The following is a 26235-nucleotide window of genomic DNA, read 5'->3' as shown; positions in this document are numbered from 1 at the left end:
CACCCTGACAGCTGAAGTCCACACATATTGGTACAAAGCAAGAACAGCCTGGTCTTGGTCATGGCAACGACTAGCATCCTACCCATCCTTCCGTGCATGGAATTACATTTTAAAGCAATGTGAGAGCTAATACTGAATGTAGCCCAATTAAACTTGAAGAGTTGGAATGGTAAAGTGATATAAATAAGGTCTATAAAGTATATCTCTGAAATTGATTCCATTTGCTATAAAAAGAAAAAAAAAAGGAAAGAAGGTACATCATCCAAACCCTACAGAAGTATTCAAATCAGTAATTTCCTTTTGTCCCTACTAGTATAAACTCTGTCAATCTTAAAACTCTCCTATGTTCCACTCATAATTCAAAGTTTCTTAAGCTAAGGCTCCTAACTGGAATTACTATTCATTACCCTATTCACTACTATTGTACAAATTGTCAAAACAGGCTGGGGTAAAACATTGTGGTCTTCTGAGAATATGACCTATGTGCTTAGACTTTTGTTCGTTGAAATTAGTTTACAAAAACTAACTCATTATTTTTGTTCTAGGAACAGTATCATAGGAAACCAGAGAGATCTTTTAGGTACCAATGATGCTACAAGAAGACCATGCAAAAATGAGTTGTTTTTCCTGCTTAAGCATCTAGAGTTCTCAGATATTTGTAGCCTCAAAATGTGTAAACTGGAATGGGGGCAGGGGAGGGGGCGGGGTGTGGTGCGGGGTGGGAAGCAGTCTTCCCTTCCTACCTCTCAAGACAGAAAAAATCCCAACACGAAACATGGCCTGCTCACAACGTTCAACCTGCACACAGCTCCAAGCCGGCACTGGACAACTTCAAATAAACACACACCACATGGCTCAGCCGACATTATGGAGAACCACCCCACCCAGCAAAATAATCCCACGAGGGTATGTACTCTTCATTATACAACAGGCAGTGTGCTAAGCATTTTGCACATATTAACTCACTGCTGACAGGAACCCTCTTTGGTAGATTCTATTATCATGTCTATATAGAGATGACAGAGCACAGAAAAATCAACTTGCCCAGGGTCAAACAGCAAGCACACAGCAGAGCCACGTGTCAAACCTGACAGTCTGGCCCCAGAGTCCATGCTTTTAACCTCCACAGGGCTCGTTTATTTATTATCAATAAATGGCAATGTTATTTAATATGTAAAAGAACCTCTAAATCTTTTAGTCATGGGTTTTTAACCAAGAATATATATTTCTTTGAAAATTTTTCTTTAGTTTATTGAAAGAATTTTTACAAAAAGAAGCTAACAGAAGGGATCCAACTGCCTTGTGAAATCCCAAGTCCCTATCTCTTTTTCTTGGTGTTTGTTTGTATACAAAGATGCAGCTTGTTCAGTGTCTTCTGCTCTTCATTTTCTCTCTTGTCCGTTTTCCAGGTCTTTTCTGCAGAAAAGGAAATATCACATGTGTTCACACAGCAGTTGGCCTTCTGCCCCAGGGTCTGGACACAAGGAAAGAAAGAGAGGGGAAAGGGAGGGGTGGGAGTGGAGGCTGCTCCAGCCCCCTCACTCCATACTCACATTTGATCCTTTCTTTCCAGGCCTCTTGAGGCCCCTGCCATGAGCTGTCTTGGCCCGGAAGCTGGATACATCATCATAGCTCTCACGAGTGTTCCACTTGGAACCTTTCTTCTTCCCACCATAACCAAACTTCTGGTTTTTATAGCGTCTCTTGGCATTAGGCCTGGAAAAAAAGCAGTCTTATAGGTTACCCTCAACACTGCAAATCCTGACAAATGTTATGATCCAACCATACCCTCAGTTTCCTCTCTGTAAACGAAGCCTGTAGATACTACTGTACCCAAAATCTCATCCTTTACCCAGTATTTCTACTCTGTAAACTCCCCAGACAAGATCATCTACCTACAGCCTTAACCACCAAAGCAGGAAAACAAAGCGAGCATCAGGCAAAGATCCATCATGCGGCTCATCATTTATCTTCAGAGCCCATGGACTGCAGCCCACCAGGCTCCTCTGTCCATGGAATCTTCCAGGCAAGAATACTGGAGTGGGTTGCCATTCCCTTCTCCAAGGGATCCTCTGCACTCAGGGATCAAACCAAGGTCTTCAGCATTTCAGGCAGATTCTTTACCATTTGAGCCACCCGGGAAGCCCCATTTTTAAACTAAATCTTCCTAGGATATTAAATGCAGTTAATGTTCGAGTGTAATACATGTTAAAACTGATCATCCCACAGGAATCTCAATTCACCATATCCGAAGTCATAGTCACCTCCCTCCTAGACTGGTTTCACCTCCTGTATCTACAGCCTAACTTGAGGTTGGAGGTCCTACCATATACTCAGCTGCCCACACTATAACCTAGAGTGGATTATAATTCCTTCTTTCATTCTCTGCACCCAGCTCAATGACTGAGTCCTGCTAATTTGACCTCTTGAGAATTTCTTCAACCAATTTTCTCTTCTCTACCCCTATTACCACTTTTAGGTCATACTCCTTGTTTCTGGACTTTTGTAACGGGCCCCTGATCAATTTCCCTGCCTCCCTCACTTAAACAAGTACCACTGTAATACTGAAAACATGAACATGACCTGCTCACCACTTTGAGTAAAGCCCATGAGCACCTCCCCACTGACTGCTGGAAATATCCCAGGCTCCTGACAACGCTGCCCTGTAATCGGCCCAGGTCCTTCCAGCTACACCTCACCAGTCCTTGCCTCACGGTAACCCCCATGACACCAAATGCTGGCTGTTTCTCACACACAAACCTGCTGTTCTCATCTCTACACTTCTGCTCATTCATGTTCTTCCATCTTCCCCAAACCCATGTCTCTCCTGTTCTCCTGGTTAATTCCTACTCATCTTTTAGACTAAGCTCTGGTGAACCCTTCTCCAGGAAGCCATCCCCAGACTGACCCCTGGACCATGTCACATACTTCTAAAACAGCCTTCCAGACTTCTCCCTCAATGCCTCTATCACAGCATGGACTATATTATACAGATATGATCATTCTCCTCAGGGTGGGTGTCCAGGAATGCATAAAGGTGAACAAAAAGAACCAATAATAATATCCAACATTATCCCTTTTAATCTTTCTAATATGAGAGGTATTTACAATTTTTTTTTTCATTTTCACAGATGAGGAAATTAACATTTAGGAAGGTGAAGTAACTTGCTCAAAACTACCCTCCTAATGAGAGACAGAACCCGGATCAGAACACTAGGTCTGCACACAACCCTCACACATGAGGAATCAACTTCTACTGCACATTCCCTGAAATCACCTCCCTGAACCTTCAGGAACTGACGTGGTTGAACAGGCCCATCACAGGGCCCACAGGTCTGGCCGCAGGCACAGCCGCACTCCCTGCACTGAGGCCACACAGGACCTGCGGCCCTGCACGCACCGCCACCAAAATGGAATGCAGCACTCACCCCTTCTTCATGTGCTGGCTTTTGGCTCCTTCTTTTGTGCTCCGTGCAACAGGCTTGTGATCTCCCTCAAGGAAGTCCAGTTTATCAGAGAAACCTGGGAGTGGAGTACTGTGATCAGCACCACAGTGTTTTAAAAAAAGGATTCAACTTCAAAAGAAGGATGTTACTTATGGAATTGGTATTAAGAGGCACATCTTGCTCCCCACACCATTCCCAAATGTGAGGTCCAATAGTTCCAGATCAATCAAGCCTTCAGATGTGTTTGACAGAATCCGCAGGTACCCCTGCTCCCCTGCAGCCTTATGAGAGAATACACTCACCTTTCTGATATTTCTTAATGGCACCCATCATGTGTGATTTCTCCTTCTGCCGCTTCTGAAGAACCTCTGTTTGCACCTGTATGTGCACACAGGACTGTTACACCCACTCCAAACCAGCACTCCAAACGTCTACAGTCTCTCAGGGACCAGGCTGTGACCACCACTGAGCACTGACTGTGTGCCACAACCACGTTAAGGCTCTAAGTAGAGTCTCAATTTCTCATCCCAACAACCCAGTGAAGCAGAAACTCTTATGACCCCAAAACGAAGCACAGAGAGACACTATAATTTGCCTAAGTCACACAGCAAGTGTGGAGCTGAGATTCACACCCAGGCAGTCTGCATTCTTACCCATGACACAACCCGCTACAAAACTGCACAAATCATGTTTATGTCAACATCCAATTCTCTCCCTAATTTTATCTGGGCAGATTAAATACCTAAACCACTGTTGCTAGGCATGAAAATACCAACAGAGAAAACAATCTCCCCAAAAAAGCCTTTAAGGATAAGAAGAGATGCTTAAACTCTAAGGCAGGGTTTCTCCATCCCAACACTATGATAGTTTGGACAGGATCATTCTTTGTCAGGGGGAAGCATGGCCTGTCCTATGCATTGCAGGATGTTTAGAAGCCTCCCTGCTCTCCACCCACAAGCTGCCAACTGCACACTCCCCACCAAGGTATGACAACCAAAAATGCCTCCAGACACTGCCAAATGTTCCCTGGTCAAACAAATTATCCCCCATCGGACTGTGCTGGGAGATCAGGTTTGGAAACCACTGATCTGGACCCAGCTCTTCACTGTACAGATGTGTAAAGTGCAGCCCAGAGAAGTGCCTGACTCACTTGTAGTGACCATACTACTTCTGGTGACACACAGGTGTCCAGGAGGGATTGTGTTTGTGGACACTAGCAACCCATGCTGCTATGAGATAATAAACACACAATGGAACACATACCAGGCACAGAACCAACTCAGACCAGGCAATCTATGGACAAACACCCTTGGCCCCATCCCTGTCTGTTGTCCTTCCCACCTTCTTTCCATATTTTCTAAGTGCTCGCAGCTGCTTAGCCTTTTCCGACTTCTCCATGGCGGCCTGTTTAGCCTGCAGTTTCTGTCGAATCTAAAACACAAAATGTTATCAGCTTATGTTAATTGAAAATGGCATGGAAGCTGCTTAGGGTGCATGCAGCAGGGAACGGACACACTGTGGAGTTCAAAGGAACCTTGTGAATCATCTACTCCAAGCCCTGTGTTTCACACACAAGGATAAAAAGGCCCAAAGGCTAACACCTTTATTCAAGACACCAAAAGTCTCAGCCTTGGAAGCACAACATCAAAGTGACCTTCTTATTCCCAGTGTGTTGTTTGCTCTGTTACAAACAGCTTGCTTGCCACTGAATCAGGAGAAAAGACTAACTTCTCTCCATCCATACCGTCTGCAGACTGTGGTGAAACCAATATGCAGCTTTAGCCTCCTTCTCCAGTATACTATCTGCACTATAAAAACTCAAACAGATATCAGGTACCTAGCCGTCTGCATTAAACATACACATTTCAGTTAAAGAATGAACAGTTATGAATTTGAATGTGCAGAAATGGGTCTGGGTTCATCTCTAGATTAGCTTACTTGAGTACCACTGAGACAAGAAAATCCAGCTTGAGACCCAAGGGAACTATTTAGGTATATCTTGGATAGACATTGGTAATTCTCTGTCTCCCAAAGTTGAATAAGGACAAAATTCTACCTAACTGTTCAGTTCAGTTCAGTTCAGTTCAGTTCAATCACTCAGTCGTGTCCAACTCTTTGTGACCCCATGGACTGCAGCATACCAGGCCTCCCTGTCCATTGCCAATTCCCAGAGTTTACTCAAACTCAGGTCCATTGAGTCGGTGATGCCATCCAACCATCTCATCCCGTGTCGTCCCCTTCTCCTCCTGCCCTCAATTCTTCCCAGCATCAGGGTCGTTTCCAATGAGTCAGCTCTTTACATCAGATGGCCAAAGTATTGGAGTTTCAGCTTCAGCATCAGTCCTTCCAATGAATATTCAGGACTGATTTCCTTTAGGATGGACTGGTTGGATCTTCCTGCAGTCCAAGGGACTCTCAAGAGTCTTTTCCAACACCACAGTTCAAAAGCATCAATTCTTCAGCGCTCTGCTTTCTTTGTAGTCCAACTCTCACATCCATACATGACTACTGGAAAAACTATAGCCTTGACTAGCCTTAACTTACCTAACTATAAAATATGCCAAATCTGAGCCATATATTAATCCTTCATTCTAGAGCAGAGAAAAACTGAGGCTCAGAGAAAGGTAACTGTCTACAAGTTATAATGCTGCCCCGGCAACGGCAGGAAAGAATTGTCTCTTCCACACACCATGCCATGACTATGCCAGGTAGGAGATGCATAAAGATCATCTTTATCTTAGGGACCACACTTCTTACATTATCTTCCTCCCTTAACTGTTTTTATTAGGAAAAAGTCAACCTTACATTTGTCCAACTGGTGTTGATTAGCATGAATCTGACATAGATAACTCAGATAATAATTTTCCTCTGACAACTGGCTCCCTATTAATGTGCTTATGCCTTTGTTTGTTTGAACATTAAGGGAGACAAGCCAGCTGTATAGACTTAAGTACAAAGCTTCAGTCTTCCAGAGAAAACCTTTTTCATTTCTTACCTTTTGCATCTGCTGATCAGACTTGGCCATCTCTGCAAAATAATCCGTAGGCCGCTTGGTAGGCACTTTGAGCTGATGGAGGCGGGGCAATACTGCAAGCACCGCTGCCTGGGCTTGACGGTAGCTGCAGATGTAGGACAAAGTGTGAAATAAGCTAAGGCAGAGAGGTCTTACATCCTTCTGACGGCCTCTCATAAGGTATCCAAGGTCGGAAGAGCCCGCAACACCTGACCTCCACCAGCAAGAACACACACACAAATAAAAATGGTAATAAAACCTCATTAACTCAGGAGAAATTTAGATGTACACTCTTTTAAAAGGTGTGGGGAGTATTGCTTAAAATGAATTAGTAGTTTAACAGAATGACCACTTTAGAAGTGCTCACTAACTTACAAATGCCAATTACACATTCTTATTTAGTCACTAAAAAAAAAGTCCATATAAGGATCCAGCATAAGCAACGTTTTGTTCTCATAATCAACTGCACAAAAATTTTAAAACTTAGTATTTGAAAATAAATTGGACTTTAAATTGTGACTGCTGGAGCACGGGGCCTTTCTCTCAACCACGGAGCATCTCCTACTCTTTTGTCCAAAGAAGCTTTCCTCCCTACTCCCAGGCTTAGGACACCTCGGAGGAACACATGCTCACGGCTTCCACCCTCTCCCCACTCTCTAGCATAGGGACCCACAACCTTTCCCACACTTGAAAGCATACGTACAAGCTCATCTCACGCTTAAAGTCATCTTCTGGATCAACAGCTTTCGGATCCTGGCTCTGAGATGTTGACTGAGGTCCACTGATTTCTGGTACCGGACCCAGGGTCACATCAAGCCTTTCAACCCATTCCAGATCCCGCTTGAATTCAGCCAAACACTGCTTCAGGCCACTCTAGGAAATTCAGACACCAAGCTCACAAAAAGGTAACAGGCCAACAAATGAAGTGCCAGCCTCCAAGACCCCGACAGGTAGTTGAAACTCTTGGTTGGCAATGCGCAGGTTGTGTCTTTCCTAGAACTAGAACGCAGTCTCTGGAGCACAACAGTGCCTCGCGCGCATCCCAAGTCTAGCATCCTCCGACCGGGCGCCCGAACTCACCACGTCGTTCACGGCCTTCTTCGGCCCCTCTAGCACCACGTTGAGGCCTGGCTTCAGAAGCCCTCGGGAAAACGCCTCCTGCAACTACAGGGCACGTTCCCCGGTGAGAACGGGAGAGTGAGGAACCCTCTCCCTCGCGCAGCCGCGCGAGCTCGGATGATACCTACCTCTCTGTCTGTGACAAGAGAGTCATCAGAATCGGAGTCCGAACCTGAGAGCGGGGGGGTGTCCATCTCACCGAGCGCGAGTCCACACCTACCGGAGGACGCCGAGTAGCCCGAGCCCCCCGCGCCTGGAAAAGGGCGCCCCTCGCCGCTGCCGGTTTGCAGCCCCCTGCCCTCCTGCAGCGGACCCACGTGGACTGGAACCGCACCGGAGCAAACAGCTGCTCCTGAGCTCTCTGAGCAAAAGACTTCCGCTTCCGGGTGCTGACATACTTCCGGCTTGCCGTTGCTATAGGAACCGCTCCGGCGTCGGTGAGTGCCGGCTTGCTCCGGATTCGTAGGGGTAGTGCACTGGACACACGCGTGGTCTGCTGATCCAGAGAGCAGAAGCTTACAGGTGGGAGAGATCCCTGGGGGTCGTCCAGAGGAGCAGGAAGCCGCGAGGGCGAAAGGAACGAGCAGACGCAGGAGCCGGGTCTGGGGCACCGGCGGAGATTGCTCAGGGGAGGGGGTGGAGGAGCAGTTCGGAGGCGGAGCCACGGGCGTGTCGCGGGGCGGGTGCGGCCGGGTGGGCGGGGTTTCGCGCTTCTCCGTGCTCACCAGCCGCGTTGCCTCTTTAGCGGAACTACCCGACCATGTCCACTGTGGTAGCTCAGTCGCTGCATGTTTTTGGTCTTCGATCCCACGTGTCCAACAATGTCTTCTTCTTCGATGAACAGATCATTATATTTCCTTCAGGGAATCATTGTGTGAAGTACAATGTGGATCAGAAATGGCAAAAATTCATTCCAGGTAAATCTGTTTCCAATCTGACACCTAGGTAACCGTGTGAACCAAATATAACACCATAATCCCAATAGGAAGGTTGAAAGAAAACTTTTTTGGACAACTTGAATATACATATAGTTTTATAAATGTAGAAGAAATACATGTCTACTTGCCTTAATTTAATGTATAGATTAAGAAGTGAAGTCTCTCAGTCGTGTCCGACTCTTTGGGACCCCATGGACTGTAGCCTATCAGGCTCCTCCGTCCATGAGATTTTCCAGGCAAGAGTGCTGGAGTGGATTGCCATTTCCTTCTCCAGGGGATCTTCCCGACCCAGGAATCGAACCCGGGTCTCCCGCATTGCAGGCAGACGCTTTATCATCTGAGCCACCAGGGAAGCATAGATTAATGTATAAAGTATAGATTATTAATGTATTAAGTATAGATTAATGAATCATACATAAAGTCACATGTAAAATCCTGTTAATTTAAACGTACTTATTTTCACTGTGATCTAGTGGAAAAAAATTCTTTTGAAGAGTTTCATGCATCTTTATTATCACTCTCTTTGTCATCACCAGGGCTGTTTTTTGACTTCTCTAACAGTTTTCTAGAGTACACCACTTTCATTGCAGACCTTTTGAATCCATTTATGATGAAGACACTGGAGACTTTATCCCAGGGCAGGAATAACCATTTATATACTGTAACGTTTGGTTTTGTTCACATTGGTCCTGCTAATGATACACATGATTTCCACACCTTAGCCACTCTTCTGCACTCAACCTGTTTTACTGTGACATGCATACAGAAGACTATATACTACATATGTGTAGTATTTAAAGAACTATAGTAAAATGAAGCTTTGAAAATCTACCAAAAGAAGAACAAATAGTACGTTACCAGTTCCAGTGTTTCTCCCCAACTTCATTCATCTCACATGTGCCCACTCTCACTCCATCCTGGAATTTGTAATTATTCCCTTATTTCTCTGTATAGTTTTACCACATAGTTATCTGTCTGGCCTTATGTAAGATGTTGTTTTTGTTTGTGCTACTTTCCAACTTCGTATAAATGTAGTGGTAGTGTATGTATTCTGTGACTTGCTTCTGTTGTTTAACAACATACTGTGAGATTCATGCATTTTGTACATGTTAACTGAGTTCTTTTTATTACTATGCAGTATTCCCTCATATGACTCTAATGTCTCAAGTATATTTATCCATTCTAGTGTTGATGAATATTTGAGAACCGACTTTTTTTTTTTTTGCTTTTCTGGTGGCTCAGATGGTAAAGAATCCACCTGCAATGAGGGTTTGATCACATGGGGTTCGACTTGGGTTTGACCCCTGGGTTGGGAAGATCCCGTGGAGAAAGGAACAACCACCCAATCCAGTGTTCTGGCCTGGAGAATTCCATGGACAGAGGAGCCTGGCAGGCTATAGTCCATGGGGTTGCAAAGAGTCAGACGCAACTAAGTGACTTTCACTTTTTTTTTTTGCTATTTCAAACCATGCTGCTATAAGCATTCTTGCATTGAAGTGTTCTCATCTACTTGTGCAGAGATTCTCCAGGGCACACACCAAAACAGTAGTGTGGCAGTGCTAGTTCACACTGCTGTTACCCCACAACCTCACCACCCCTTGCTATTGTTCTACTTCTAATGTTTTGTGCATTTACCTACTACTAATGAGGATGAGTATCTTTTCACATGATTAAGGGGCTACTCCTGTTTAATCTTCTGTGAAATGTCTTGTTTAAATCTTTTATCCATTTTCTATGTTTTTTGGGGGTAATTTTCTTACTGATTTATGGTCGCACTATATTTTCTGTATGCTAATCCTCTGTCAGATGTATAGATACTACAAATAATTTCTCCTAGTTTGGGGCTTGTGTTTTCTTCCTCCTTATGGGTATCTTGATGGACAGAAATTCTTAGTTTTAATGAAATAAAATTTATCAACCTTACTCAAGCTTATTAATATATTCTCCTATATTATCTCTTTGATACACTCCACATTTACCTTTCATCTTTTCGGCTCTGGATTAGGAGGGTGCTGAGGGTGTTAGCGGAATAGTGAAGAACCCAGTATGCCTGGAGCAGAGTGAATAGAGGAGGAGGAGCGAAAGGTGAAGCAGAGAAGTAAGCAGAGCAACATCACATGGGCTTTGAGATCAAGGGCTCCTACTCTGAGTAAAATGAGAAGCTGGGATGGAGGATTCTGAGCAGAGCGACATGATCTGACTTATGTTTCAAAAGGTTCCTTCTGGCTACTGTTCAAAGAATAAATTTAAGGAAGACAAGAGAGGAAACAGGAGACCAGCTGAAGGACCATTGCTGTAATCCAGGTGGGAGAACATAGTGGCTTGGAGCAGGTAGCATGGTGAAAAGGGATCAAAGCCTGGCTCTATTTTGAAGGTGGGGGTGATAGGTTTCCTCATCGACCTGATGTAGTTGGGAGAGAAAAGCAAGAAGCAAGGGTTTTGGCCTGAGCGACTGAAAGGATGGAGTTGCTGCTAATAGAGACAGGAAAGACTGCAGAAGGAGCAGGTTTTGTGTGGAATGTTAGTGTTTGACATGGGAAGACTGAGATGCCTGCTAGATATGCAAATAGGATCTTAAGTGAGCACTTTGATGTCAATTCTTACCTGGAGAGTTCCATGGACAGAAGAGCCTGGCAGGCTACAGTCCATGGGGTAGCAAAGAGTCAAACACGACTGAGCAACTAACACTTTTTCAGTTTCAATTGATGTCGGTTGTGGATTCAAGAGAAAGAGGCCCTGGCTGGTGATAAAAATTTGAAGGTTGTTAGCATCGAGGTGAAATAGAAAGTCCTTAGAATGAGGACTTCCCTGGTGGTCCAGTGGTTAATTCTGCACTTTCAATGCGGGGGACATGGGTTCAACCCCCAGTCAGGGAACTTAAGATCCTACATGCTTGCAGCATGGCCAAAAAATAAATTTAAAAAAAAATCCTTAGAATGGATTAGATCACCCAGCGAGTAAATGTGTTTGTGAAAGAAAAGAAGGATAAAGATTGGGCTGTGGGGCCTTCCTACATTTAGTGCCAGTAAATGAGGAAGAACCTGGAAAAGAGTCTTTGGAGGAGTAGCCAAAAAGAGGAAATCCATATAAGAGGTAAACATATTTCAAGGAGAAGTCAGTCATCAACTAGGTTAAAACAACAGGAAAGTATTTACAAACTGCAATCAGTCAGCACATGTTAAGCACCCACTGGGGAGTCAGGCCCTAGTGATTAAAAGAATGAATAAGCCAGAGAGCCAGGGCCCATGGCCTCCAGGAACTCTCAGCATTGTAGTGGGGACAGGTATGTATTCAAATGAGCACTGGGACTATGTAAATGAGCAGGACACCTGCTAGGCCAGGCGCAGCCCTGGTACAGAAGCACAGAGGAGGGGAGTAACCTGTTATCCATTGCCTTCTCCTGGCAGTCTTGTCTACAATCACACTTTCAACGCCCCACCATGACTTTTACCTCCGATCTGTATTTCAGTCCAAACTTCTCCCCTAGCTTTCATCATATCAAGCTGCCTGCTAAGACCTCTTTACCTGAAAGTTCCACAGTACGTATCTCACACACAATATATCCAGAATGGAATTTATCATTTCCTTTTTTCTCCCTCTTTCCTTGAGATTGTACTTTGCAAGGTATCCAAACACATAATGAAGATATGATTACAAAAATAAGCTAGTCCTAGTATAAATATCCCAGAAACCCAATAATACACAAATAAATGAATATAGTGGATAAAGGAATATATAAATGAATTTCAGTTCAGTTCAGTCACTCAGTCGTGTCCGACTCTTTGCAACCCCATGAACCGCAGCACACCAGGTCTCCCTGTCCATCACCAACTCCTGGAGTTTACGAAAACTCATGGCAACCCACTCCAGTATTCTTGCCTGGAAAATCCCATGGACGGAGAAGCCTGGGAGGCTACAGTCCATAGGGTCGCAAAGAGTTGGACATGACTGAGCAAAAAGTGGAGGAAGAATATGGAGTGCTGGCTGTTTAGGGCATAAAGGCCTGTTATCTGACCCTGCTGCACCTTCCAGACCCATCTAGGTCATCCCTGGCTCACAGAGGATGCTCAGCCATTGCCCACTGTGTGTAGTTCCCCCACCATCTACACCCTTTCTCACGTCCACACCTTTGCCCTTCCTGACCTGCCCACCCCCCATCCTGTTCTCACTTTGTCCTCTTTTAGGAATCCTTCCCTGACTTCTCCCACCATGGCCTCAGTGAGGGGCCCATCCTAGTTATTTTCAAAATAGCCAAGGCACAGTTGTACTGAAGGATACAGGGATCAACGGTTACCTGTTTCTGCACTTTTCTCCTGTAGCCTTGGCAGCATCCTCCACGGTGCCTGGTTTGTGCTGAATCTCGGTGAATGCATGGTCGCCCCTCACCAGCCCCTCTCCTCTGTTTGCAGGCTCAGACAAGAGTCAGGGCATGTTGGCCTTGGCTATCAGTCCCAATCGGCGCTACCTCGCTGTCTCGGAGACCGTGCAAGATAAACCTGTCATCACCATTTATGAACTGTCAGCCATCCCCTGCCGGAAGCGCAAAATCCTTAATAGTTTTGACTTCCCAGTTCAGAAGTTTATTTGCATAGCTTTTTCTCCAGACTCCAAATACCTCTTGACTCAGACTTCACCTCCAGAATCAAACCTTGTCTATTGGCTGTGGGAAAAACAGAAAGTCATGGCCATTGTTAGAATCGACACTCAGAACAATGCTGTCTATCAGGTACTGCCCAGAATAACAAATATTGTGCAAATTATTAAAAAATAGTACAAGCTGTCTCTCATTGAATGCTTTCTACGTGCCAGGAATAGTGCTGATTTCTTAAAATGCATTTGGAAATTTGCCACACAACACTATATAAAGTATACATAATTATTGTCTCTGTTTTAAAGATGAAGGAACTGAGACTCCAACAATTTAGCAGAACCAGGACTCCCTGACCCCAGGGTCTATGTTCTTTATTTTGGCCCAGAACTGCTTGTTGGTCACAAGTCAGGTTCAGAGGCAGTTTGATCAGTTTGCTCTCTCTCCCCAGACCTGGCCTCTACTGGGAAACATTTCTGGGCAGTGGGAAGACTTCAGGAAAGTGGTGTGAGGTCGTAAATGTTTAGGAAGCTATCCATGAAATTGCAGTTATTTGAGGAGCAGAAGTTTCTATTGTGCTTTGAGGGTAAAATGCAGAGGATGTGTCAGGAGGCTGGTTGGGTCCCAAGGAGGCTTTGCTTGGAGCAGTCAACCTGGTCTGAGATCTAGTGCTCAGTTGTACAGGTCCATGCACAATTCTGTTCAGGTTCAGAGATACTGGCTAATCAGCTTCTTGGGCACAGACTCTGTTATTCTCACAAGAGGCTGGCGTGTGAACCAGCATGTCCCAACCAGAACACACATCATCTATCCATGTGTTTCCTCCCTTGAGAAGTGAACTTGTTAATCAACAGGTTGTTTGGTGACTACAGAATCAGAGCAAAGACAAGTAGAGCCTGAAGATTATTTCATCCAGGTCATAGTAAGGCATGCTACAGCATCCTAGTCAGAGCAGGGAGCACCTTGTCTCAAACAGATTCAGGAAACATTCACTGGATGCCTGCTCTGAACTTGCCACTGGGGATACAGAGATGAAAAAGGCACAGCCCCTCCAGGCACTCACCATCCAGTGTGGGTGACAGATTGACTGCAAATGGGGATGAGGGTAAAGGTAAAGGAGGCCTAGTCCCTGACATGTGGCTCCTTCTCCCTGGACAGGCCACATAAACCTGCCTGACCCTCATTTGTCTGTTTTTAGCTGAGCTTTCATTCTGTTTTGCTAACACAGAGTATGGTGATTGTCAAGACCTGCTCATCCTGCTTTTTGGTCTTCATCAGATGACTTTTGAAGGTTTCCTAATTTGACTCATGGACCCTATAAATATAATGGACATAGATCTGTCCTCTTATCAAATATGTCTTAAAATTATATGATTTAGTGATGTTTAAAGGAAGTTATGACTAACCTAGACAGCATATTCAAAAGCAGAGACATTATTTTGCCAACAAAGGTCCATCTAGTCAAGGCTATGGTTTTTCCAGTGGTCATGTATGGATGTGAGAGTTGGATTGTGAAGAAAGCTGAGTGCCAAAGAATTGATGCTTTTGAACTGTGGTGTTGGAGAAGACTCTTGAGAGTCTCTTGGACTGCAAGGAGATCCAACCAGTCCATTCTAAAGGAGATCAGCCCTGGGATTTCTTTGGAAGGAATGATGCTAAAGCTGAAACTCCAGTACTTTGGCCACCTCATGCGAAGAGTTGACTCATTGGAAAAGACTCTGATGCTGGGAGGGATTGGGGGCAGGAGAAAAAGAGGATGACAGAGGATGAGATGGCTGGATGGCATCACGGACTCGATGAACGTGGGTTTGGGTGAACTGTGGGAGTTGATGATGGACAGGGAGGCCTGGTGTGCTGCAGTTCATGGGGTCGCAAAGAGTCGGACACGACTGAGCGACTGAACTGAACTGAAAGGATCCTGTGAACTACTTGGACTAACTAATAATTAGTTAAATGGGAAATAATTCCATCAAGTTTAGCTTTATGTCTCTTTTTCTTTCATTCTTTCATATTTTACAGGTGAGCTTCAATCCCCAGGATAACACTCAGATTTGTATCACTGGAAATGGGATGTTTAAGCTTCTCCGTTTTGCCGAGGGAACCCTGAAGCAAACTAATTTTCAGAGGGGAGAACCCCAAAATTATCTCGCCCACACCTGGGTGTCTGATGACAAGATTATTGCTGGCACTGATACAGGCAGACTCTTCCTCTTTGAATCTGGAGATCAACGCTGGGAGACAAGTATCGTGGTCAAGGAGCCCACCAGCGAGACAAAGAACCTGGGGGTGATCCAGGAATCAGAGAGGTAACAATGCCCTCTGGGCTGGAGCTCTTAGAAAAACACACTCATCTTGCCAATAGCAACACCCCTAAAACAGCACTCTAAAAATCATTCCTTTATCTTTTCTAGTGTTCATCCATATTCAGGGTCAAATTTGATGTTTATAACCATAACCTACGTACAACTATTTTTATTTTTATACCTAATCTCATTTTATAAGTGTTTCCCTGGTGGCTCAGATGGTAAAGAATCCATCTGCAATGCAGGAGACAATCCTGAGCTGGGAAGATCCCCTGGAGAAGGGAATGACTACCCACTCCAGTATCCTTGCCTGGAGAATTCCGCAGACAGAGGAGCCTGGTGGGCTAGAGTCCATTAGGGTCACAAAAAGTCAGACACAACTGAACAATTAACAGTTTCACAGGCTGGTATGACTTAGTCTTCAAAACTACCTATTTTTGAAAATATGTTTTCTACTGGCTTCCCAGTTTACTAAATCAATTAAATAAATATCCCCCAAGCCTTTGCCATATACAAGGCATCTTGCTAAATGCTGGGGACACTGTCCTCAGGGCCTCATAATTCGATAGGAAGCATGAGACTAATAAGGAAATACAAGGAAATGGCAGGCAGTGTGACAGAAGTGTATGGACCAGAGAAGGGGCTCAGGATGAAGCTGCCAGTTTTACCTCGGCTGCAGCCAATCATAGTCATCTCTCACTCATACTGGACAGTACCATTGTGTGGTCTAGACACTGCCTTAAACACTCTGTGTATAACCTCGTTTGAGCCTTACCCACCCTACATAGTACATATTATTATCACACCCATATCGTAGACTCTAAGAGGTTAAATGCCTCACCCAGGATCACAGCACTGTTAAGTAACAGGCCAGGATTCAAAGCCAGATGTCTGATCCCAGTACCCGAGCCTGCAATCAAAACAGCACCCTATAGATTCCTCTTCTTCAGTGTCTTTGGGTTCACCCATTTGTACCACCCCCATGCCAATGACATTTCCTTTTTTTCATAGTTATGTTGAGAACTTCCTAATAAGGCCATTTCCCTCCAGTTTGCTGTGTTCCCCATCTTTGAGTGAGTCCAGGACTCCAAGGATAAAGCTCAGACTCTTGACCTTGGCCCACATGTCCCTGCTGCTCTGACACTTCCCTATATCTGCAGCATCAGCGCTTGCCTCTGTCTACCACATAATCCCTCACGCACTCTCCTACTTTTGGGCCAGTCTGCTCCTACACCGACCCCACTTCTCTGGACACTGCCACGGCCGTCTTTGCGCTTCTGGTCTCAGCTGGGAGCCCTCAGCCTCTGCTCATCTCAGACAGCTGTTCTTCTTCTATATCTGTCCTTAGGTTTTCTTGTTAGCTGATAACCGGCCCCTGCTATCCTACTCAGCAGTCCCAGACAGTCCTTATCATATGCCCCCTAGACCATCAGCTTAGGAACTGGGTCAACTTATTTATCATTGTTTCACAGAGTCATTAACATAACTCTGGTAAATGTTATATGAATGAATGAGTGAATGCAAATATGCATAAATGAATGAAAGAGAAAGAAAGGAAGGGAGGGGGAAGGGGAGGAAGAAGAGAAGGAAGGAAAGAAAGGGAAAGGGAGGGAAGGGAGGGAAGGAAGCCAAAACCTGGATTTAAATCTCAGCTCTTCCCCTTACTAATTATGTGATCTTGGAAACAACCCCTCTGAGCTGCTTTTTTCTAAACAACAAAATGAGTATGATAATAAAAACAGGGACTCCAGAGGATTGCAAGATTTCCATATAAGTGTATAACCTTCCATCTCCCATGGAGCCCCAGTAGCACTCCCAGCCAAAGGGGGCACATTTAGGCCATGGGAAGGGGGCTCACGCTGAGTGGTTTCTCCCATCTGCATGCATGCTAAGTCGCTTCAGTTGTGTCCAACTCTTGGCGACACCATTGACTGTAGCCTGCCAGGCTCCTCTGTCCATGGGATTCTCCAGACAAGAATACTGGAGTGGGTTGCCATGCCCTTCCCCAGGGGATCCTCCTGCCCCAGGGATGGAACCTGGGTCTCCCACATTGCAGGCAGGTTCTTCACCATCTCAGACACACTCCCACACCCAAGGACAGTCCTTTTTTCTCATCCCTGGCACAGTTCATCTCCTTGGAACCGTCTCTGTTATCTGTGTGTGCTATTTTCTTTTCCAGCCTGATCGAATTTCCAGCAGTCACCTCCCCAGTCCCTTCCTACGAGCAGGTCACGATGACCAGCAGCCACAGCCAGCTGTCGCTGCCCCAAGTGTTTGCCATTGCAGCCTATTCAAAGGGATTTGCCTGTTCTGCCGGGCCAGGGAGAGTTCTTCTGTTTGAGAAGATGGAAGACAAGGAGTTTTACCGTGAGAGCAGGGAGATCCGGGTAAGGAGGGGAGGAAGCAGCAGTGCTGGGGTCCAACTGGCATCTGTCCTCCAGGAGCAGAGCACTGACGCAGTGTTTGACGCAGGGAAGGGGGCTGAGCACAGAGCATAAAGGGACTCGAGCCATTTGTCCTGAAGGCAGTTTTAGGATGGATTGGACAGAGTTGCAGCATAGAAATAGGGAGCTCTGCATCGGAATCCTGGGGGAGAACTTGGGCAAATTGTTTTCTCTTCAAGTTCAGTGTTCCCGTAATGTATATGGATATTTTACCGTCAAGAACACCACCTGATATGGGACTTCTCTGGTGGTCCGGTCGCTAGGCTCTGCACTTCCAGTACAGGGGACCTGGCTTCTAGATCCTTGGTCAGGGAACTAGATCCCACTTGCCACAGCTAAGAGTTTGCATGCTGCAGCTAAGATCTCGTGGGCCACAGCTAAGACCCAGCACAGCCAAATAAGTAAATAAATATCTTTAAAAAAAAAAAAAAAGAAAACTACCTGGGCCTCCCTGGTGGCTAAGAGGGTAAAGCGTCTGCTTACAACGCGGGAGACCTGGCTTCAATCCCTGGGTCGGGAAGATCCCCTGGAGAAGGAAAAGGAACCCCACTCCAGTACTCTTGCCTGGAAAATCCCATGGAGGAGAAGCCTGGTAGGCTGTAGTCCATGGGGTCGCAGAGAGTCAGACACGACTGAGCAACTTCACTCCCACTTTCACCTGGTATGCAGCAGGCATTCAGTAAATCTTTGGGGGAAGAAATGATACAAACTGTTGTGGAGAGAGATTTTACCTGGTTGGGGAAGAACCAGGAAGATTTCGAGTGTCTGATGGTCATGGTTGAAGAAGGGTTGTAGAGGATGAATAACATTCGACAGGAAGAAACAGATCAGGAAGTCCAGGTGAAGGGAAGAAATTAAGCAAAGGCACCCCTGATAGGGAGCAGTGGTGTGTTTGGGAGATATCTGTTCCCCAGTGGAGGGGCCTTAAGTCCCTTGAAGGGAACGAGAGGACTAAGGCTGGTGAAAAGATGGCAAACCCCAGCCTGAGGAGTGAGTATGTAAACGGGAAAGGCATCTTGTTTTCAATGGAGAAGCACTATGCTTCAGAAAAGTGATCTGCCTGTGATATTAATACATGGTGTGGGCGATTTGAAAGCATTGGATATGGAGTGGTAAACACACATTAAATGAGTTAGACTTGACTCAAGATTTCCTGGCTGAGTGACTTCACATGAGTTGCTGAATGTAGCAAACCTGTGTCTGTTCATTAAGGAAACAGCTCACCCTGGTGGTTATCGAAAGGATTAAACATATGTGTGATCACTGGATGCAGTTCAGTTCAGTTCAGTTCAGTCCCTCAGTTGTGTCCAACTCTTTGCAACCCCATGGACTGTAGCATGCCAGGCTTCCCTGTCCATCACCAACTCCCAGAGTTTACTCAAACTCATGTCTATCACGTTGGTGATGGCATCCAACCATCTCATCCTCTGTTGTCCCCTTTTCCTCCCACCTTCTATCTTTCCCAGCATCAGGGTCTTTTCCAATGAGTCAGCTCTTCACATCAGGTGGCCAAAGTATTGGAGTTACAACTTCAGCATCAGTCCTTCCAATGAATATTCAGGACTGACTTCCTTTAGGAAGGACTGGTTGGATCTCCTTGCAGTCCAAGAAACTCTCAAGAGTCTTCTCCAACACCACAGTTCAAAAGCATCAGTTCGTCAGCGCTCAGCTTTCTTTATACTCCAACTCTCACATCCATACATGACCACTTAGCGTTTCCCAATTTCAAGACTGAGACAGGATGAGAGCCCAGCAGGACACTGAGAAGGCGAGGTCGTTCACTCATTCAGTCAACAAACGTCTGTCGGTCGCCTGTCAGGGACCAGGCTCCAGGGTGGGGCCTGCGGTGGGCACATTGGATGTGGCGCTTCCCCCACGGGCCTCACTGTCTGGGGGAGGGTGCGAGGCCACACCGTGCAGTCACTGAGCGCCTGCCATGTGCCAGGCCCTGCTCCAAGCAGCAGAGGACACAGAGGGAACAGACAAGGTCCCCGGTCCACAGGCTGCTGTTCCACTCTATGCAGTGTGACATCTGGGACAATAGAGGGAACTCCTGGGTGCTGTGGGCACAGTGAGGGACTGTCAGGGCCCACGCAGCCCAGGGTGGTCAGGGAAGGCTTCCCAGAGCCTGGAGAGCAGAGAGAGTAGACTTCATGAGGACGGGCTAGGAGGTGCAAGGAAGACAACTCCACGCAGAGGGAGGGCAGCACAAGAGTCCAGGGTGTTCAGGGGAGGAAGGTGCCCAGGTCACTGCTGCAGGCTCTAGGAAAGCCCAGAAGATGAGGGCTGGCAGGGCGTCGGGCTTTGGTGATAAGGAAATTTCTGATGTTCAGGAGGACAGTTTCAGTAAATGAGGCCGTGGAAGCCGCGTTATAAGGAATTAAGGACTGAGTGGGTAGTGAGGATGCAAAGGTGGTATATGCAGACCAGATTTCAGTAAGTGTGGTTGTTCGTGGAAGGAGAGGAAAAACAGGGAGAAGGAAACCTCGTTTAACAATGTCCACTGGGAACTCCAGGCCCCCGAGACGGCGGCAGGAGCTGCGGGACCCCTTCTCTTCTCTCCGCCCTGTCACCCACCCCATGTGATAGAAAGGCCTCAACCTTCCCCTCCGCTGCCCTGAAGCGCACTGCGTACCTGGTGCAGATAGGAGCCTGCTCTGAGCTCCCACCCGCTGGGCGAGCATGGGGCTAGACCAACGCTTGTTCTGAGGGGGGATCTCAGATGTACAGATGGATCAGTTTCATCTGTGCTGCTGCTCATTATTCAGCCACTAGTCACTTAAAGGGGAGTAGGAAACCCACAGAAACTGAGACACTGCAAACCCCACCTTCTCCACATCTGAGGAGCCTCCAGGAAGCAGGCCGATAGGAGTCTGGAAGCTGCAAGTATCTGAGAGCATCTTAAAGTCCAAGGACAGCTGACAATGCAGAGGCCTGCTGACCGCTGTCCTGTGTCTCGGGCAGATTCCTGTGGATCCACAGAGCAATGACCCAAGTCAGTCGGACAGACAGGACGTGCTCTGCATGTGCTTCAGCCCCTCCGAGGAGACGCTGATCGCCAGCACCAGCAAGAGCCAGCTCTACAGCATCACCATGTCCCTGACGGAGATCAGCAAGGTGAGTCTCGCCAGCAGCGCTTCCTGCCAGCCTGGGGACGGGTCACCACTGGGCACGTTTTGATCCAATTCCTGAGCATAGGCCCATTCACCCCTTCATAACAAAGCCAAAGAAACTCTAATTTCAAGGTGTCCTTGTCGGAGCACTCCAACACCCGCAGGGGGCCGGGGTGGGGGACACCAGAATCTGATTGTTGTAGCCTCTTTGGATGGCATCACCGACTCGGCAGACATGAGTTTGAGCAAGCTCCAGGAGTTGGTGATGGACAGGGAAGCCTGGCGTGCTGCAGTCCATGGGGTCGCAAAGAGTCAGACATGACTGAATGTCTGAACTGAGCCTCTTTGGAGAACACCTTGGAGGTCTCTCTCAGATTTAAATTGTACCTATCTTTTCCTCAGCAAGCAAGTGTACTTAAGGTATTTAATATACTGCAGTACCTGCTCCTGTGCACAAAGACATTTATGTATAAAGATTTATCATTGCTTTTGTTTTTAAATAATAAAGAAAGTCAGTATGAATACACTGTCGATATTGCAGCAAAAAGGATAAAAAAGAAGCACTTTGTACTGATAAAACGTTCATTTTATCAAACAGACATTACAGTTTTAAATTTGTATGCAGATAATAGCATGTACTCAAAATATAGCCTGCAGACTTTGGCAGGACAACAAGGAAAATAAACCACCTACAATCACAGGAGGTTTTAATACATCTTTCTCAGCAATGATGGTTTTTAAAATAATAACCCTATTGAGTTACTCATACACTATACAATTCACCTACTTAAAGTGTACAATTCAATGGTTTTTAGTATATTCCTAGAGTTATGCAGCCATTACCACCATCAATTTTAGAACATTTCTTCACTCAAAAAAAAAAAATGCTCTTTAGCTATTATGCTCCCATCATCCCATCTGCCTCCCCCCAGCTCTAGCCAGTCACCAATGTCTTGTGTCTCTATAGATTTGCCTTTTCTGAATGTTTCATAGCAATATGTAGATTCTTGTGACTGGCTTCCTTCACTAAGCACAGTGTTTTCAAGTTTCATTCATGTGCGAGCATGTATCAGTACTCCATTCCTTTTCATAACCAAATAATAGTCCATTGCATGGATATACCACTTTTGTTGGTCTAATCATCAGTTAATGAATATTTGGGTTGCTTCCACCTTTTGGATATTACAAATACTGCTGCTATAAACATCTATGTACAAGTTGTTCTGTGGAAATACATTTTTATTCTTCTTGGGTATATATCTAGCAGTGAAATTCCTGAGTCAAGCAGGAACTCCATATTTAACCACTTAAGGAATGGCCAGATAGTTTCCCAAAGTGCTGAACTGTTTTATATTCCTATCAGCTGTGTACGAGTGTTCTAATCTCTCTATTTTTGTCAGCACTTATTCTTATCTGATGTTTAATTTACATTCATAACAGCCGTTGGTCTGTGGTTTTCTCATGATGCCTTTGTCTGCATTTGGTATTGGGGTAATACTGACCTCACAGAATGAGATACAGAGATAAGGTGGAAAAGAGAGAGTTGCTTTTGTTTCAACACAAGGGAGATTTGAGTGTATTTAAAAGCTTGTAGGCTAATATGTAAATTATTCTGTCATATACCCCAGACTAGACATTTTTATCATTTCCACGTGGGGGGACCTCATTCCCAAGGACTCAGAAAGGACTGATTTGATGGCTGGATTTTCAGTCTGTCTGCTTTCTCCATGGAGAGGGGTGAGCTCACTGCATAGAGCTTCTCTCCCTGCTGTTAGGCGTGCCTCTCAGAGGGAAGGTTGCCTGGAAAGGAGAGAACCAGACCAGAGAGCGGGATCTTCCGTAGAGTGGAGTGTTTTCACTCTCACTTCCAGGATGTGTAAGTCTCCTGCCTGCCTCCACATGTACACTCTGCTCTTAGGCCTCCGAATTATACTCTGTTTGGTTGCCAGAGTGATCTTGTCAAAGCCCAGATGTGGTTGTCACAAAATTCACATGTTCCACCACCTCCACCATTGTCACACCCTCAGCCCCTCGGTGACCTTCCGGTGCTCTGAGAAGAACTGGACTAGGAGCACGGGGCTGGGTGATGTCTGGCCTGGGCTGCGCTCTGTAGCCCCATCCCATCACTCCACCTGATAGGACAGGCCCTTTGATCACTGGGACTCTGCATGTTCCTTCTGCCAAAGGCATCAGCGTTCCTGCCTCTGCATGGGGCACTCATACTCTCCTCTTCCCCACATTAATTCTTGTTAGTTCTTGCTCAGCCTTCAAGGGGGAAGAAAGCTACTAGGAATGTGCTAGTAGAGACAGGGAGGTTGAAGATATTAGAGAAAGTACGGGAAGCAGGTGGAGAATGGACATAGTCTGTGCCTACCCCCTGTTGGCTCAGACGGTAAAGAATCTGCCTGCTATGTGGGAGACCTAGGTTCGATCCCTGGGTCGAGAAGATTGCCCTGGAGAAGGAAATGGCTACCCACTCCAGTATTCTTGCCTGGGAAATCCCATGGACAGAGGAGCCTGTCAGGCTACAGTCCATGGGGATCGCAGAGAGTTGGACACAACTGAGTGACTTTCAGTTTCACTTTTCACCCCTTCTTTCTGACAGCGCAGCACCTCTTTCTGATACAGCAGAGGGGGGTAGAATAGATGCAGATAGTTTCTAAGTGGGGAAGGGTCTGAATTTGAGGGAGTTGCCAGTTCAGCCTTTGTCTTGGCTTGTGAGCAAAGTATATACACCTCATTGAGTTTCCCAATCATCACTTCTCATGCAGAAGTCCCAGGTATAATGCTTCTGATAACAAACACCTGAAGTCTACATGTAACATGCCGACTGGTGCAATATGATACATTTTAAAATCATTCACCCAGTTCTCCTAGCTGCAGCTGATGGACTTATACAGTCTCTCTGCATAAGAATAGAATACAGACTGTATTCTATTTCTAGAAATATATCTGTTGTGTGGGGCCCAACCTATTGGTAGTGAAGCCATCAGCTAGGAATGCTGGAGGCACTCACCCATAGCTGCATCTCTCCCAGCAAGCCCCACACACACTTCCCCCACCAGGGCCAGTGCTGGGGCCAAACAGGCCCTTTTGGTTCTTATTACAATTAAAGGATGCACTTGAGCAAAATCCACCAGGGAACTTTGAGGAACAAGATTTCTTACTCACAGGTCCTGGAGGGCACACAGCATGCCCAAGGGCCATATGCAGTGAGGCCATGCGTAAAGAGAGAGGTGGGCCAGGGGCTCTGCTTTTATCAGGGTTTGAGGATGGGGTGTCAGGGTTTCGAGAGTTCACTATTTAATGCTAATTTAGCCACGAGTGTGGGAATTAGGGTACAGGAAGAGTGGGATCATTCAAGAAGTCAGTTATTTAAGTATCCAGGGCTTTCTACAAAAAGGATCTTCAAGGGTGGGAGCAACAATTCTTTAGCTGGTTGTTTTGCTGGTAATTGTGTCATATAACTGCAATATGTTTATTCAAGCTGGAGGTCTTTTGAAATAGATGCCTTGAGACTCAAAAACTTACTGTCAGGCACTTACTCTACAATATCTAAAGAAGTAATCAGAGAGGTACACAGATTTACTTGCAAGAATATTTAGTCCATGTTACCCCCTTGATAGCAAAAATTTGGAGACCACCTAAATGTTCCCACAGTAGAAGAATGGATAAATTAAATCCTGGTATATTTATAGAATAAAATATTTTATGTCCATTAAAATGTTTTAAAATTATAATAGCATGGGAGAATATGCATTATGTTAAAACAACTTGCCCACAGCCTGATTTCTGTGCATCTGGGCTAATTAACATCCATAAGCAGTAATGAGAGCTGGAGTGCCTGGCCAGTCTTTTGCTTCCTCTGCTCGGTCTGATTCTGTGTGATTTCTCCAGGGGGAGCCTGCCCACTTTGAGTATCTGATGTACCCATTACACTCGGCATCCATCACTGGTCTAGATACTTGCATCCGCAAACCCCTCATTGCCACCTGCTCTGTGGATCGGTCCATCCGCATCTGGAATTACGAATCAAAGTAAGAAATGAAAGGCTTTGCTACTGGAGTGTGCAAGATTTCGGTTGTTAAATTTTTCCATGCAAATTATTTTAGAGAGTTTTCAATTTTAATTACTTAGAAGCTTTCAGCTGGAAACCATTTATAAAAAAATCAAGTCCGTCAGACTTCCTTTTTCTCTTTTCACTCTTGCATGAGCTAGAAAATCACTTTGTACTTTATTGTTTACTATGTGCCATACACTATTCTTGGCCCTGGGGACATAAAGAAACCAATATCTCACCTCCTTCCATATCCTCCTGTGTCCTTTGACCTTTCCTGTCCCCTTGCCACTGCCTCCCCACCCCCACTGGACCGGTTCTTTGTTTCCTGGAGCTCTCCAGATCATTGTTTCCTCCTTTCAATCCTGATCACTGCCCCAACAACCCTCAGCTTCCAGCGATTTTATCCTCCAGGCACAGCTTCCCTGAGAACCTCCAGCCTAGATTGGCCCCAGAATATAACTTCTTTGCTTTTACATATAGCTGCTGGGGCTGCTAGGGAAAAAACTGTGCAATACTTCTGGGTTGGAGATCTGAATGGAGCTGTATCTTCAACATCCCGAAACACCCCTTGATCAGTCCCTTCACATGCCGTACTCATTGCTGAACGCTATCCTCAAGTAACCAAAATCTAGAAAAAGAGGCACCAACAATTACAAGTGATACAGTATCTCAAATCCCGTTATAAAAATACGTACCAGATAGAATGGAATGCTCAAGAGACTTAGTGGGCTAGACTTTTATTCAGTAATGTATCTTTTTCACAGTTCTTTGGAACTATTTAAAGAATACCAAGAAGAAGCTTATACAATCAGCCTTCACCCATCTGGACACTACATTGTAGTAGGGTTTGCTGACAAACTACGCATTATGAATCTACTTATTGATGATATACGTTCTTTCAAGGACTACTCCGTCAGAGGGTGCAAAGAGGTAAGAACTTCTGGAGGTAAGTATCTTGGAAAGTCAGAGTTGAAATATCACGAACTAACACAGCTGAAGAGGTAGCCCAAAGAATGTCTTAGAGAATTTTAGTGGCTTAAGAAAAATCCAATTTTTCCACCAAAGTTACTGAGTATATCGGTCCTATCCCTTTTCTTTTTTGCCCACCAGAGTACATCTTTGAACCGAACCGTGTGAGATCCCACCTGCAATCTGTCCTCTCTGTGACTGTGGAGTAATGTTTTTTAAGCATAGAAAAGAAAGTTATCACG

General features: G+C 45.6%; 2 protein-coding genes across 4 annotated transcripts in view; one reads left to right on the top strand and one right to left on the bottom strand.

Moving 5' to 3' along the window:
- Window positions 1–1225: 1225 nt before the first annotated feature.
- Window positions 1226–7975, bottom strand: EBNA1BP2 (EBNA1 binding protein 2). Its single transcript, XM_040231459.1, has 9 exons — window positions 7707–7975; window positions 7540–7623; window positions 7163–7332; window positions 6442–6565; window positions 4788–4877; window positions 3749–3824; window positions 3429–3522; window positions 1554–1716; window positions 1226–1416 (listed from the first exon to the last, which is right to left on the bottom strand). Exons 1-9 carry the CDS (start codon window positions 7770–7772, stop codon window positions 1366–1368), a joined length of 918 nt encoding a protein of 305 aa, XP_040087393.1. The 5' UTR covers window positions 7773–7975; the 3' UTR covers window positions 1226–1365.
- A 54-nt stretch (window positions 7976–8029) lies between these two features.
- Window positions 8030–26235, top strand: part of CFAP57 (cilia and flagella associated protein 57) — a 68823-nt gene continuing 50617 nt past the window's right edge. For all 3 annotated transcript variants that reach the window (XM_040231457.1, XM_040231456.1, XM_040231458.1), the window contains exons 1-8: window positions 8030–8100; window positions 8324–8495; window positions 12926–13242; window positions 15124–15410; window positions 17587–17794; window positions 20816–20968; window positions 24862–25001; window positions 25789–25954. In XM_040231457.1, coding sequence (XP_040087391.1) covers window positions 8339–8495; window positions 12926–13242; window positions 15124–15410; window positions 17587–17794; window positions 20816–20968; window positions 24862–25001; window positions 25789–25954 — 1428 coding nt within the window. In that variant the 5' untranslated portion in view covers window positions 8030–8100; window positions 8324–8338. The remainder of the gene's footprint in view (window positions 8101–8323; window positions 8496–12925; window positions 13243–15123; window positions 15411–17586; window positions 17795–20815; window positions 20969–24861; window positions 25002–25788; window positions 25955–26235) is intronic.

Source organism: Oryx dammah, unplaced genomic scaffold (assembly GCF_014754425.2).
Source record: "Oryx dammah isolate SB20612 unplaced genomic scaffold, SCBI_Odam_1.1 HiC_scaffold_28, whole genome shotgun sequence".
NCBI lineage: Eukaryota > Metazoa > Chordata > Mammalia > Artiodactyla > Bovidae > Oryx > Oryx dammah.
Note: the sequence above shows the minus strand (reverse complement) of the source record. Positions and strands in the feature narration are given on the sequence as shown.